The following is a 14,788-nucleotide window of genomic DNA, read 5'->3' as shown; positions in this document are numbered from 1 at the left end:
AATAAAAAAAAAAAAAATTAGCTAGACATGGTGGCACACACCTGTGATCCCAGCTACTCAGGAGGCTGAGGTGGGAGAACTGCTTGAGCCTGAGAGGTTGAGGCTGCAGTGAGCTATGATCATACCACTGCACTTCAGCCTGGGAAACAGAGCAAGACTCTGTCTCGAACAACAGCAACAAAAACAAAACAAAACAAAAATTAAAAGAAAAAAATTTCCTTCTTCAAACAAAATGTCCACATTTCCTAAAGATAATCCTAATTTTTAGTAAACAGAGCATGCTTATCTCATACAACTACCACAGAGGCTGACATCTCGGAAACAAGGCTGAGCAGAGGAAGAAGTTACAGGCAAAGTGCTGCCATTTATGGAAGTCTCATCTAAAGATCACACAAAGCTCTGTGTGTACACAAGTGTGTAGAGTGTGCACACACATATATATACAACACACACACACACACACACAGCAAGAGGATAAAAGTGTTAAGTGGATACCACCAAATTAATGAGAGGTATTAACCCCAGGGAGGGAGAGAAGGACAACACGGCTTAGTAGTGGCTGGTGGGAACGTCTATCTTAACACACAATTTTTACTTCTTGAAAAAAAAGAAAAGGTCTCAAGCAAATATGGAAAAATAGAACCATATGTTCGTATTTATTTTGAACGACAGGTATGTGAGTGTTCGTTATGACCATTTGTACTGTTTTATTTTTAATTCTTCAAAGCAATAAAGGAAAAAGAAAGGGCTAGGAGAACCTAAGGCACCCAGGCTGTATTTATTCCTCTGTTTCGCTTGAGATAAGGAAGCTTCTGGCCTTGTGCCCATGCTAGAGGCCAGAAGTCAGAGAGCCGAGCTCAAGGAACCCAGAAAGCTAAACTTCTTTGAGCTGATCGTAAACTCTAAATCTCGCAGTTTCTGGTCACCATGCCACTGTAGCATTTCAGGCCCCTCCGCTTCGCTTGAAGGAGGACACTCAGGAGGCTCAGAGGACAGCAGCCCGCCCAGAGAGACGGTGGGACCCCAGCCTTGCAGCCTCTGCACCTGGCGAGGAGAGGCACGTGAAGAAACAGCAAATACCTCATTTCAGAGTGAGTCCTATGGGTAAGTCTCCACATCCATCCAAGGGTCCCGATCGCACTGGATGAGACATCCATGTGTGGACTCGATGACAAAGACATACGTCTCCATCAACCCACAGGGAATGTATCCAGGCCACCATCTGAAGTGCTTCCCACCACACAAAGCCAAAGAAACCTCAGAAACTTCACACGACAATGAGGCCCTTTCCGGACAAGGCGCCGACCTGAAGGTGTCCAGGGCAGGGAATGGGGATGGGATGCCAGGCACAACCCCAGAGCACAGACAGGCCAGCCGCTGCCGCACACGGCAGACTTCGGCTGCAACAGCCTCATGTTCAGCCTGACTCCACTATCTGCATTTAATGTAAATATTCAAGGTTCTTCATGGAAAAAGCGAACCATTACACAAATCCAAAATTTAATTTTAAAAAAAGCCAGGACAGATGTCGCGAGCCTTACAGGTTCATGCTATAAGCCCAGCACTGTGGGAGGCCAAGGCAGGAGGACTGCTTGAGCTCCCAAGTTTGAGACCAGCCTGACCAACATAGTGAAACCCTGTCTCTACTAAAAATAAAAAAAGTAGCCAGGTGTAGGGTGTGCACTGGTGGTCCCAGCTACTCAGGAGGCTGAGGTAGGAGGATCTCCTGAGCCCAGTGGAGGGGGAGGTTGCAGTGAGCTAAGACTATACCACTGCACTCCAGCCTGGGTGACAGAGTGAGACCCTATCTCAAAAAATTAAATTAAATTTTTAAAAAGCCAGACGAAAAGGAGGTTGGCTATTGAATGAGTAACACAAGCATGAGAGGACACAGGGTGACCCCAGCCAGCCAGGCTGAGGCAGCGTGGGTCTCTGGCCCAGCCTCGCCTGTCCTCCAGGCTGCTCAGCAGATGTCCCATTTGAGGGCGCTGTCCCAAAGCCGGTGTCCCCACCTTGGACAGGCCAGCCTTTTCTTCTCCAAAATGCAGAGACTGACCCAGGTGCTCTCTCTCCAAGGCTTTGTCCTACTCTGGCTTTCTCCGCCCCTTCCCAGTTACTCCCTCAACATCCCCTCCTCCCTCTGGTAACCTCCTGGTCACCGCATCCTCTCCTTCCCCTCCTCCATTCTGAGACCCTGCCTTCCTGCCCTGGGGTGATGAGACATGCATCTGGCCTATGTGATGAAGAAGGGACTGAGCTCCGTCTGCCCAGGAGATCCAGCTCAATGTGACTCTTCTAGAAATCACCAGAAATGTTCTCCCCCATTGGTTCCAATGGTTCCCATGGGCAGGTACCTCGGAGTCACCTGGGGGCCTGTTAAAATACAGACTCCCAACTTACATCTGCATCTCTAACCAGCTCCCTGCGAGGCTGCAGATCTAGGGACCACACTTTTGAGAACCACCACTGTCAATCCCGTTGGAATGGTGAGACTCAAGCAGCTGGGAAACTTTTGAAAATGCAGATTCCAGGGCCCCAATCCCAGAATAGTCCAATGCAGTAAGCCAGGAAGGCGGAGGATCTGACTTAGATGCCGGTGGTGGGATGGGATCTCAGCCACACTGGTTTCCACCCGCTTGCTGACCTATGCCCTGCTCAGGAAAAGGTCAAGGACCCTTTGCCTCCCCAGGTTTTCAGAGATCAACTTGAGCATCCTAGTGACACGGCCCATGCTCTTTAGGAGAGGTCTGGCCTTCCAGACTGTCACTGCTCCAGTGTGCCGCAGAGAAGAAGGGGACAGTTAGGGGCACAAAGCCATCTCCTGGCAAACAAAACCCCAAGCCAGACTGCGCAAACTTGATGTGTCTACTGAAAAGCCACAGGTGAGAGAGCGGCCCACCCACGCAGCACCCCAGTCAGAGTAAGGAACGACGTCTGTGCCACTTAATTCCAAGCCCTCAGGACCTTTAGGGTTACCTTCAGGCGGCAGCTCTTACGTTCTGGAATACCCCTTGACTATAATAACCGGTTATGTTTGCGCTATAATGTTAGGTGGGAGGGAAAAAAGGCAGGATACGCAATTGTATATATGGCCACAACCACAATGGCATAAAACAAAAACTATTCACTCAAGAACTGGAAGGAAATACAACAAACGTTAACAGCGATTGTCACTGGGTGCTGGGCTAATGGGTGGGTCTTTTCTTGTGCTACTTGTCTGTTTTCCAAGCTGTTTACAAAGAGCACGTACAGTACAACCTATATGACAGGAACTTTATTTTGTCATAAATTGGAAGGAAAAAAATACACACAGCAGAACACTGTCCACACGGAATGTGCCAGCCCTGAACATAAGCGTCTTGTCAGTTTCCTTCAAGCAGGCAGGACTGAGAGGCAGTGACCACTCCCTGGTCAGCAGCAAGTGCTGTCAGCACACACTGACTGACCATTTGCTCTGAGCTGGGCCAAGACTGCCGGCGCACACCAGCCCGGTCCTCCAAGCACTCCCAGCACAAAAGGAGGGGGAGCAGGGATGCAGGGTCCTCTTTCCACTTGGAAGTCCTTCTGGACCCTGAGGGTGGGCTGGCCATCTTTTACCTTGTGTGGCCACCTCCCACCTTCTGGAACTCTGCACAGTACCCCAAGAACAGCAAACTGCTTCTCAAACCCACACAGTCTCAAGCGAGTGTCAAGTCCATTTTGCCAGGCCCAGAGTTGGACCCTCAGAGTGGCTGGTCACCAACAGCAGAAGTCCTCCTGGGCTGGCAGGGCCAGAGGATGGCATCTCTATGGCCAAACAGCTTCCAGCAAGAGCCTGCCCCGTGCTACTCATGAAGACCTGCAGAAACCTCACCTCCATTTGAGACCTTCATCACATCCAAGCTCATCCAGGAGCTCACAGTGCAGGAGAAGGGAGGACAGGGATGCAGACACCTGCCCAGTGCTATACCGCTGGCTCTGACCAGCCCTGCCTATTCCCTCCCATGACCCTCCAAACTAGAAACTCAGTTGCCCACTGAAACTCCACTCAGGTATCACCTCCTCCAGGAAGCTTCCCCAGCTCCCCGCATGCAGGCTGGGTTAGGGGGTCTTGCCTCTTGAACTTGCAGCACTATGTGCTTCCCCCAGCACTTAGTACACAGTACTGAAAGCACCTGCCTGGCATGAATGGCACCTGCAGACAGGGTCCATGCCCTGCGCACCTGCTGAGCAGCCAGCACAGCCACCAGGCCCTCATCACAGACGCCCACGTCACTGACAGCACCATCGCCTTTGCCCCACTGCCTCTGTGCATGGCTGTCAAGAGGGAGACACCAGCAGAAATGCCCCTGCCTATAGCATACACCATGCTGAGTGTGGCTCCCCTTCCACTCCCCAGAGCCAACTGTCACAGGCTCCCACACCAGTCCTCCAGGCCTCTCCCTGACCCTTGGCCCCCTCCTCAGACATCTGGAACTAAAGGGATGAGGCTGGTTCTAAGCTTCCCAGACACAATGTCCAGAGACCCCATGGTGTCCCTCTCCCAGTGGTCTTTGGACTGAGCACAGATGGCTCACTGAACTGGCCCGCACAGGCAAACCACGCCAGCACCCCCACCCAACAGGAGGAGGACGGAAACAGTCCCAGAAAACCCAGGCCATCGTCCATTCCCCTCCTGTCACGTTCAGTTTCAAATTCATGTTGAAACAGAAGCAAGGGCTCCTGCAGCAACCACAGCCCTCGACAGGAACAGGGCCCAGCACAAAGCCCAACGCCACAGTACACATTCTGCCCGGCAGCCCACCCAGCAGTCCCTCAGCGGACCCCAGAACCAGCAACTACTGCACAAGGGCAGAAGGGGAGTCACGGCTGGCCAGAGGGCTTCCTCACATCAACAGAGGCCTCACAACATCCAAAGATGCTCCCCAATCCCAGAACAAGACTAAGTTACAGCCCAGGAAGCCAAGTGCGAGGAACAGGTGTCAGGTGGAGTCTAGTCACATGTGTAGTGAAACGCTGGCCTGAATCTGGGAGGCAGTTGTTCTTGAGCAGTTCTCAATCTGTGTCCCCTGGGGTCCCGGGAACCCAGACAGATGCCCTGGAGGCTGAGGAGACAGCTGAGCACAGTGCACTGGGCTTCACCTGGGGTCTCAAGAAAAATCATATGGGGGAAAGTTTCACTGCTAAGAAAAGGTTTGAAAACCAGGGCTCCCGGCCAGGCACGGTGGCTCACGCCTGTAATCCCAGCACTTCGGGAGGCCGAGGCAGGCAGATCACGAGGTCAGAAGATGGAGACCATCCTGGCTAACATGGTGAAACCCCGTCTCTACTGAAAACACAAAATAATTAGCCGGGCGTGGTGGTGGGCGACTGTAGTCCCAGCTACTCGGGAGGCTGAGGTGGGAGAATGGTGTGAACCTGGGAGGCGGAGTTTGCAGTGAGCCGAGATGGCGCCACTGCACTCCAGCTTGGGCAACAGAGTGAGACTCCGTCTCAAAAAAAAAAAAAAAAAACAACAACAACAAAAACAAAAAAAGAAAGCCAGGGCTCCAAGGTACACAGTTTCAGTCCATTTCCATCCGTGTTGGCCATACAGAGATCACTGACACCATCAAAGACTCTCAACTGGCCTTCCCAAGGCTGGGATGGGTTTTGGGTTTTGTTTGTTTGTTTTTGAGATGGGGTCTTGCTCTGTCACCAGGCTGGAGTACAGTGGCACGACCTTGGCTCACTGCAACTTCCACCTCCCAGGTTCAAGCGATTCTCCTGCCTCAGCCTCCTGAGGTCTTCATAGCCCTCCTGTGGTTCCTCCTCTCCCTCAACCCTTGAATGGCTCCTGTATAAAGAACCACTGAGCCAGGGGCTGGGGACAACAACCACATCAGGGTCACCTTCGGGGAGCCCATGCCAGCCAGTCCCCACTCAACTCCATTCCTGGGGCAGAGGCAGCAAACCGAGGCTCCTCTCTGGGGCCTTCCAGCTCAAAGAACGTTCACTGAACAAGAGAAAGCAACACACCATCTCCTCCTCACACACGCCCCAACGAAGGGTTCACATGAACGCGACCAGCTTCAACAAGTAGAGGCCTAAACGTAAGCACCATTTCCTCCCAGCCTCCTGTGGGAAAACCGTGACAGTGACGATACTGATGGACACACATCAGAATTCGTGACAGCAGAACTGCCCTTACCTGATAGTAGGTCTTAATACTTCTCACCAAGATGGTCAAATTCTGAATGCGAAGGTTCACATCATTGTTGACGTGCTTATTGATGCGTTGATTTGTGGGCCTGGGATCTCTAGGGGAAGAAACACGAGAATGGAAATTGCATCTTCCAGCAGCTGCCACACTTCCTCTCCCAGCCACGACCCAGCATCTTGTCCTCCAGTCCCTAGGTGACCATGAGGTTGTGCTGTGGCAGTTGTGGTTCAAGTCAAATCTTAATCCTGCCACTGCTAAGCCAGGACCTCAGGTGAGCCACACATCGCCTTTCCGCTCCCTGACCCGAGCACGTGGCCACCGCAGGCCCTCAGTCAATGCTGTTTCCACTCTCACCGTTCCGAGCATCCGAAAACAACAATCACATATGAGTGCAGACCCCAAATGTCATATTGTATAAAACCAACCCAGCCAAATATATTTCAAGATTAGAAGAATTAAAAGCTGCACAAAGAAAAATATGTGAAACATCAAGAAAGACGGAAGGAGAAAAATGGTAGTTTTTTTTTTTTTTTTTTTTTTTAAATCACCCAGTCTGGCGTGTAGTGGCACCATCACAGATCACTATAGCCTCAAACTCCTGAGCTCAAGGGATCTTCCTGTCTCAGCCTCCCAGGCAGCTAGGACTACAGGCCCAGCTACATTTTTTACATTTTTTATAAAGACAGGGGCTCACTATGTTGCCCAGGCTGGTCTCGAACTCCTCAAGCCATCCTCCTGCCTCAGACTCCCAAAGCACTGGGATGACAGGCGTGAGCCACTGTGCCCAGCCTAAAATGGTACATTCATTTATTCATTCATTCATTTATTTATTTATTGAGACGGAGTCTTGCTCTTTCACCCAGACTGTAGCACAGTGGTGCAATCTCAGCTTAGTGCACCTTCGCCTCCTGGGTTCAAGCGATTCTCCCACCTCAGCCTCCCAAGTAGCTGGGATTATAAGTGCATGCCACCACACCCAGCTAATTTTTGTATTGTTAGTAAAGACAGGGTTTCACCATGTGGGCCAGGCTGGTCTCCCACCTTAGCCTCCCAAAGTGCTGGGATTACAGACATCAGCCACCGTGCAAGGCCAAAAGGGTACCTTTTCTGACTTAATACACCAATAAAATCACAATGTTCCACTAAACACAGGTCTGCCTCTGTCATGTGAATTGGTCTTGGGCTGGTCCTCCCTATGATTTACAAATTCCAGGGACAAAAATCCTATTTGAGAAACTGGCATAATCAATCTATGACACTTCTATGGTGTACAAGGCACCCTGTAAGAAATGCTAAGAGACACAATTCATGTGGGAAATCCCCAAAGTGTCATTTATTTTCCAACCTCGGGCAAAAGTCGGGTCTGGTTGTGATGAAACTAGAAATCTACATCAAGTGATGTATTATGTCCCTTCCTCATCTATATACAGGACATTTCTCAAAACGCTCACTGTCAGAAAACGTTTTCCGTCAGACGAGAGCACTCAGCATTACTGAGTTCTTTCCACCCCTCCACAGACTGCGCGCTGCTTTTCATAACAAAGGCCTCCCTTCCATCTGACGGTCCCAAGACACCGCGAAGGATGGCTAATTCAAAGGAGGGCCTGTCTTCACAGTTTCTTCTGTCATCCAGGCCCCGTGATGAAGGTGCTGAGCCTCTTGGGGGTTGGTGTGGGGAGTTAAGGAAATCAATCTCAATGCCATCTGGTTCATTCAAAGCCAATAATTAGTAGAAAATTGACAAAGAAAAAAAAAAACCCTACAAATCGAAATCGTTTCAAATGTTTCTGGAAGGACAGTGGTGGAGTGTGGCCAAATCGCTTACGTGTTACATGTTTCTCTTGGAGTCATGCATAACTGAGAAAATAAAGGTTAAGAGTTCTGTGAAAATTAATTCAGGAAAAGAAGAGGCATTCAGAATTTAAACTGCAAAGGCATTCTTAGCTATAGAAGTGTTCCTGGAATTATAAAGTAATTTATCTTAAAGGTACAATTCTCCTCCTTTTACTGCAGATACCTTAACAGACGAAAATCAATTTCACAGTGACAAATGCGCTTCTTAAAATAGCAGAACTCAGAGAACAAGCAGCACTTTTTCTGTTTTGTCTTTGTTTCTTCTTTTTTTCGCCTTTGTCATTGTAGTCCCATCTTTCACTGAAGTCAGATGGGACCACCCCAGGAGTGCCAGGAGCCAAAAACCTCAGCATGCATCATGGGCATCTCCAGCACGTGCAAAGGCATAGCATACACTCAGGGTCAGGAACCTGGGAGTCCCCTCACATCACAACATAGAAGCCTCTGACCATCCCTGCTTTTGTTCTCCCCAATTCTTGGAAGAAATAGCTCACTGAAACAACACTCTAAAAACTCTGACATTTACTGTATGAGTAATTAAGCTACCTATCGTGATTATTAGTACTCCCTCCTTTAACTAAGCCTTTCTGGGTAAAGAGAGGCTATCAAGACACTAATCAAAAAAAAAGCCTCAACTACAGTTAAGGCAGGCACATCTCAGTCTCTACTCTGCCCAGCACCCCCGTAACCCTCACCTTTCCATGCTGTAGGAAATGGGAGTCAGGAGACATGGGTTCTAGTCCAGGTCCCAAGCCTAGCCAAAGTTCCCTGGGCTTCGTGCTCAGCTGCAAAATGGCTACAGAATCCTTCCGGCCCTCAAAGGCTATATGGTTCCATGAAGCCCACGTCTGCATTAGCAAACTTGGACTATACTTGCTTCTGTACCACAGGAAGATGTTATTATAACCGTTACACAACTGCACTTCCCCAAAAGCTGTCATTCAGAACAACAATCATCTTTACATGATAGTCCTAAAACATAAAAGGCCAGCACTCTAGTATCAGGATGACAGAGGACAGGACACAGACATGGTAGCTGGTCGGAACTTGAAGAGTTCCAAGAATTCCAAGTCTAAAGTGTGGGCCCCCAGGGATTCCTTTTCATAAAAACTTCCCACTAGAGAAAAAGAAGCTGGCCGGGCACGATGGCTCATGCTTGTAATCCCAGCACTGTGGGAGGCTGAGGTGGGAGGACCACTTGAGGTCAGGAGTTCGCGACCAGCCTGGCCAACATGGTGAAACCTGACTCTACTACTGAAAATACAAAAATTAGCCAGATATAATGGCATGCGCCTGTAATCCCAGCTAATCAGGAGGCTGAGGCAGGAGAATCACCCGAACCTGGGAGGCAGAGGTTGCAGTGAGCTGAGATCAAGCCACTACACTTAAGCCTGTGCAACAGAGTGAGACTCCATCTCAATAAAAAAAAAAAAAAAAAAAGAAAGGAAACCAACTCTTGCTAGAATTTTAAAGAGAGCCATAATTTAGGTTTACAATAACCTTGCCCCCCTCCTTTGGGAAAGCCAGCCCCCAACTTTTGGTCATATTCCAAAAACTTCCTAAATTTAAAGCTAAATCAAGAAACTGTGTACTGACACAGAGAGATGTCTGTAATTTATCACAGGTTAAAAAACATGCTAAATGTTTTTATACATGTTTAATGTATTTTTACATTACATACATGCTAAAAAACAATAGCATGAGTCCATATTTGTGTAAAAATATTAATACATTAAGGACATGTATTAATATATATCACAGATAACATTTGGAAGGCACTAGAATATTGACATCGCTACATCCACACGGTAAAATCGGGTCAACTTTTATTTTGCTCATCTGTATATGTTCCTATTCTCCTAGGATGAACATAAATTGTTTGTATATTTTTTTTCTTTTTTTTCTGAGACAGAGTCTCGCTTTGTTGCCCAGGCTGGAGTGCAGTGGCATGATCTCGGCTCACTGCAACCTCCCAATCCCAGGTTCATGCCATTCTACTGCCTCAGCCTCCCAAGTAGCTGGGACTACAGGCAATTGCCACCATGCCCAGCTAATTTTTTTTGTATTTTTAATAGAGATGGCGTTTCACGGTATTAGCTAGGATGGTCTCCATCTCCTGACCTCATGATCCGCCCACTTCAGCCTACCCAGGTGCTGGGATTACAGGCATGAGCCACCGCACCCAGCCTGTTTGTGTAATTTTTAAGGACTCAAAGCCCCCATGTGTCACATACTGCAGCCAAAAGATGGAAATTACTGAAGTTCATAAGTAAAAATTGTTTTTTCCCAAGATTTTTGCGCCAATACAAATTCATTCAACCAAAAAGTAAAATTTGCCCTTTTCTCCTAAGCTTCTACATCTGCAAAAGAGGAACATAAACGCTCCTTCAAGTGCACTGGGGGAAGTTACCCTTCAAATGCTTTTTGGAAGGTAAAGAAACTCTCCCATTCCCCTGAGGATGTTTCTAACCTATGAATAATTAACACAGTATCCTGAATTTTGCAGCTAGCACCAGGGGTCACAAAGGAGCCTGAACAAATAGGGTTGAACTTAAAGGGCACAAGCTCTCAGCCCTAGTACCACGTTCCAGTTTCAGCCACTGCATCAAACTGGATGGTTCACCCTCACAAGTAGAGATGTACAGTGCTAAGGGCATGGGTACATGTATGTACATCACACACACAGGCACACACACAAACTCAGATCTGGGCCTCATCTGCACAATGATAGACATATGTTAGGCTTTTTCTATATACACAGTCTTATTTAAACCTCCCCCAAATTCGTAAAACACTATCCCCTTATTACAGATCAGGAAATCAAGGCTTAGAGAGGTTCAGTCACTTGCCCAACATAATAACACTAGGAAGTGGCAGAGTGGGGATTTGAACTTGTCTGCCTGATGCTAGGGTTAAGGCTCTTAAATAATTTTCCTACAAGAGAATGAAAAACGTGTCCAAAGTTAACCATAGCAAACTTTTTCTCTTGGGTGCTGGTAGGTACCGGGAGACACTGTGTTGACAGAGGAGCTATTGAGCAGGCATCCCCAGGCCTCTCCCTCCAGGCCACTCAAAGCCTCACTTTCATTCATGAATTCTAGCCCTGGGCCTCCCCAGAAAGCTGAACCTGCGGGGCTTTCCTGCTTCCAGGTGCTGGTGTCACCAGGAGACCAGGGCCAAGAGACTACTAACAGCCTTCTCGAGTTGCTGGAGACAATGGCCAGGTGCCGTCACGTGACCCCCAGCCAACCTCCACAAGGCTCGGAGGTGTTAGGTAACAGCCTCTTATCTGAACTCTGTTAGCAGTACTGCTCAATGCGATTTCCTCCGGTCCTATGAACTTGGGGCAAAGGAATCAAAACAGGCAAACAGCACAGTCTAAGAACTACTGGCATGGAAGATGAGGCAGAGCAGCCTTACCCCTTAGCTGCTGGCTAGTGGCATGTTGCCATTTGGCAGAAGTGAAAACAGAGGCTCAAGTGCAGTACAGTCTAAACGCGGGGCTAGGACTTGGGTCACAGGGTCCAATGTTGCCGTAGACATCACTGGTAGAGGGCTAAGGGCTGAGAACTGTGGGGTAATTCAAGGATCTAAGAATGTGGGGGAAAAGATAGGCCGGAAAAACATTTAAAAAAAACTTTTACTTGGTGCCTCAAATCCTTTCTGGATGAAGATGGCACCTACATAGTCAAATAGCTAAATGTTAACACACGGTTTCATTCTGTCCTCACAACCATCTCTTAAGGAAGGTACTTTACATCCCATTTTACAGATGAGGAAACTGAGGCACTGAGCAACGTACCCACTGTCACACTGCTGGTAAGAGGGAGGCCAAGGCTTTGAACCCCAGCTGGCTATGTAGGCTGACCGATACAGGCCAGGGTTCATTTTTTAGTTGAGGTAATTTTACATAGCATGAAATGCATACAGTTATCATTTGAGGAGTTTTGGAAAATGAAACATATTCCAGCCACTCTAAAGGACATTTCAACTGCCCTGAAAAGGACCCCCTGGGTCCCTTCCAGTCAATCCTCACCACTTCCAGATGCAGAAACGCTATTCTGACTTCTATCACCTGGAACTGGGTGATTCTGATCACCCATGCAGGAAACCATGCCCACCCACTCTCTCCTCTTTCCTCATTCTGGAAAGCCAGCCATTCAGCCTCCCCATGCTCCCTTCCTCTGTGCCCAAGCCATCCAGAGGGACCCAGAAGCACTTCTTGAAGTCTTAAGAGCTACAATTTACCAGTTTCCACTTCCGGAATGATTACCTTGGCGTATCACAGAGAGAACATCTAAAATTGCCCAGGGAAGGGGAGAAGCCCCTCCCCTGAATTTAGCCACGGGCCAAATGCGAACAAGTGATGAGCTGGCATTTCTCAAAGGAATGGTCCAACAGGCTTTCCTGATTTACAAGCAAGTGGGAAACGCTTCAGGAATTCCAAAGGTCAGGGAAGAAAGAGAAACAGTTCCAGTGCTTTTGTTCCCCCCTCTGCCTGGGTGTAGGAGCTGAATGAAAAGGCTGGGGATACTGCTGGTTTTTTTAATTAAACAGTCTTGGGCTTGGGTAAGGACAGGTTGAAGTTTCACCGGTCATTGCGCCAATGGAATCCAGTAATTTTGAGGGTCTCACAGAATGTGGGGAAGAGTGGCCAGAACTCGAATATGTCACCAGACAGCATCCGGAAAATTCAGTTTCAACAAAGTTATATAAGAATTGCTGCCAAAGCTGGCAACAGATTTATGTTTTTGAATCTAATTAAACTCTGAAGATTGGTAAGATTGGTAGTGACTTTTTTTCCTACACCCACAGCTGTGAATCTTAAAAAAAAAAAAAAAAAGGCCGGGCGAGGTGGCTCAAGCCTGTAATCCCAGCACTTTGGGAGGCCGAGACGGGCGGATCACGAGGTCAGGAGATCGAGACCATCCTGGCTAACATGGTGAAACCCCCGTCTCTACTAAAAAATACAAAAAAACTAGCCGGGCGAGGTGGCGGGCTCCTGTAGTCCCAGCTACTCGGGATGCTGAGGCAGGAGAATGGCGTAAACTCGGGAGGCGGAGCTTGCAGTGAGCTGAGATCCGGCCACTGCACTCCAGTCCCGGCGAAAGAGCGAGACTCCGTCTCACACACACACACACACACACAAAAACCATTAAACAGGGTGACATCAAATGACTTATTAAAACAAAAGGAGGCCGGGCACCACAGTGGCTCATGCCTGTAATTTCAGCACTTTGGGAGGCCAAGGTGGGCGGATCACCTGAAGTTGGGAGTTTGAGACCAGCCTAACATGAAGAAACCCGTCTCTACTAAAAATACAAAACTGGCTGGGCGTGGTGGCGCATGCCTGTAATCCCAGCTACAAGGGAGGCTGAGGTAGGAGAATCGCTTGAACCCGGGAGGCAGAGGTTGTGGTGAGCTGAGATCAGGCCATGGAACTCTAGCCTGGGCAACAAGAGCGAAACTCCGCCTCCAAAAAAAAAAAAAAAAAAAAAAAGCAAGGTTCTTGAATTATTTTTTTCTAAACAGGCCATTTAAGGCAATTTATTTAAGCCACTTTCTGGATATGCCAATGCAAACTGCTCCCCTGCCTTTGTGAGCCACGCATGAAGCTGATCTCTCATTAGCTAATAGATTTATGCTCCAGTATGACAAGTTGCTCAGTCGTAGGTGAATAGGTGAGCACACAAGGCTGATCCACAGAGAACATCAGGATGTTTTATTTTGCTTCAAGTGCCTGTGAATCATCCCGACACACAGTTCCGATGTTCCCTGCAGTTTCTGAGTTAAAAACAGAATGCAAAGGTAGGAGCCAACACCTACACTGTGGCAAGCTGTCAATCAGACAGGCCACGCACAACTCAGCAACAGGAAAGGATGTGGTCAGATGTACTCGCTGGCAAGAGTAACTTCTACCAAGACCCTGTTTAGGCTGCATGCTTCCAAACAAACAGCACCAAGGCCTCTGACTCCCTGCGCCCCTCCTAACACTGTGACTTTAAACTCAGTCCATAGAGTGGGACTTAATCAATTGCACTTGCTCTGGGGCAACTGAAAAAGGAAGATGAAATGTAAAGGAGCTCAGAAACACAGGCGACCTCATCTAAAATGAAACTTTATAGTAACCCTCGGATGCCTGGGCCCACCCCGACACTTCCTGTAACCAGACACTCTCCGTTACAGTTCCTTGCCCTTCAAAAGGGGACTTTTTCATTTCATTGCTCAAACCACAATTAAGTCCTTGAGTTTGAAGTCAATTGCACTATCTCCACCAGGTAAACGGCAGTCATTCAATTCCAAATTTCCTTCATCAAACGAACTGCCCGACTCACTGTCCTGGAGTTCTTCAAACACCTATTAGTATTAGTTAATACTAATACTCAGTATTAACGCCACCAGGCACGTTAATACTGAGATACCAGCGTCTCTATCTTCAGAGAACCACCCCCCACCCCACACACACCCGGCCATGCAACCTTCCACTCCTTTTCTACTCTCAAACTTTCTAACGCACCATTCTTTCCTTTCTCCGAGAAGGTAACTTACATTTGCAGCATGATTTGGTTCAAAAAGATGCCGTCCACTAAATCCATGTACATAGTCAGGTTGTCCTGGTTGCCGCTTCCAAACAGGCCAAAAGTTTTCACCTGCCGGGAGGGGGACGAGGAGAGAAAGACAGGAAGTCACCCCAAGCGCACAAACGGTCCAAAGCTCTCCCAGGCAGAGACGGGCCGGGTCAGTGTGAGCAGA

General features: G+C 48.3%; 1 protein-coding gene across 1 annotated transcript in view; it reads right to left on the bottom strand.

Moving 5' to 3' along the window:
• The window catches only part of CCDC88C (coiled-coil domain containing 88C), a 147,368-nt gene that overhangs the window by 131,639 nt on the left and 941 nt on the right, over positions 1 to 14,788 (bottom strand). Inside the window, 2 exon segments of the mRNA XM_033191576.1 lie at positions 6,170 to 6,278; positions 14,585 to 14,685. Of these exon segments, the coding sequence (XP_033047467.1) occupies positions 6,170 to 6,278; positions 14,585 to 14,685 (210 nt within the window).

This window comes from Trachypithecus francoisi, unplaced genomic scaffold, assembly GCF_009764315.1.
Source record: "Trachypithecus francoisi isolate TF-2019V2 unplaced genomic scaffold, Tfra_2.0 Lachesis_group3, whole genome shotgun sequence".
NCBI classification, from domain to species: domain Eukaryota; kingdom Metazoa; phylum Chordata; class Mammalia; order Primates; family Cercopithecidae; genus Trachypithecus; species Trachypithecus francoisi.
The sequence above is the reverse complement of the archived record's forward strand: the minus strand, read 5'-3'. Positions and strand labels throughout refer to the sequence as shown.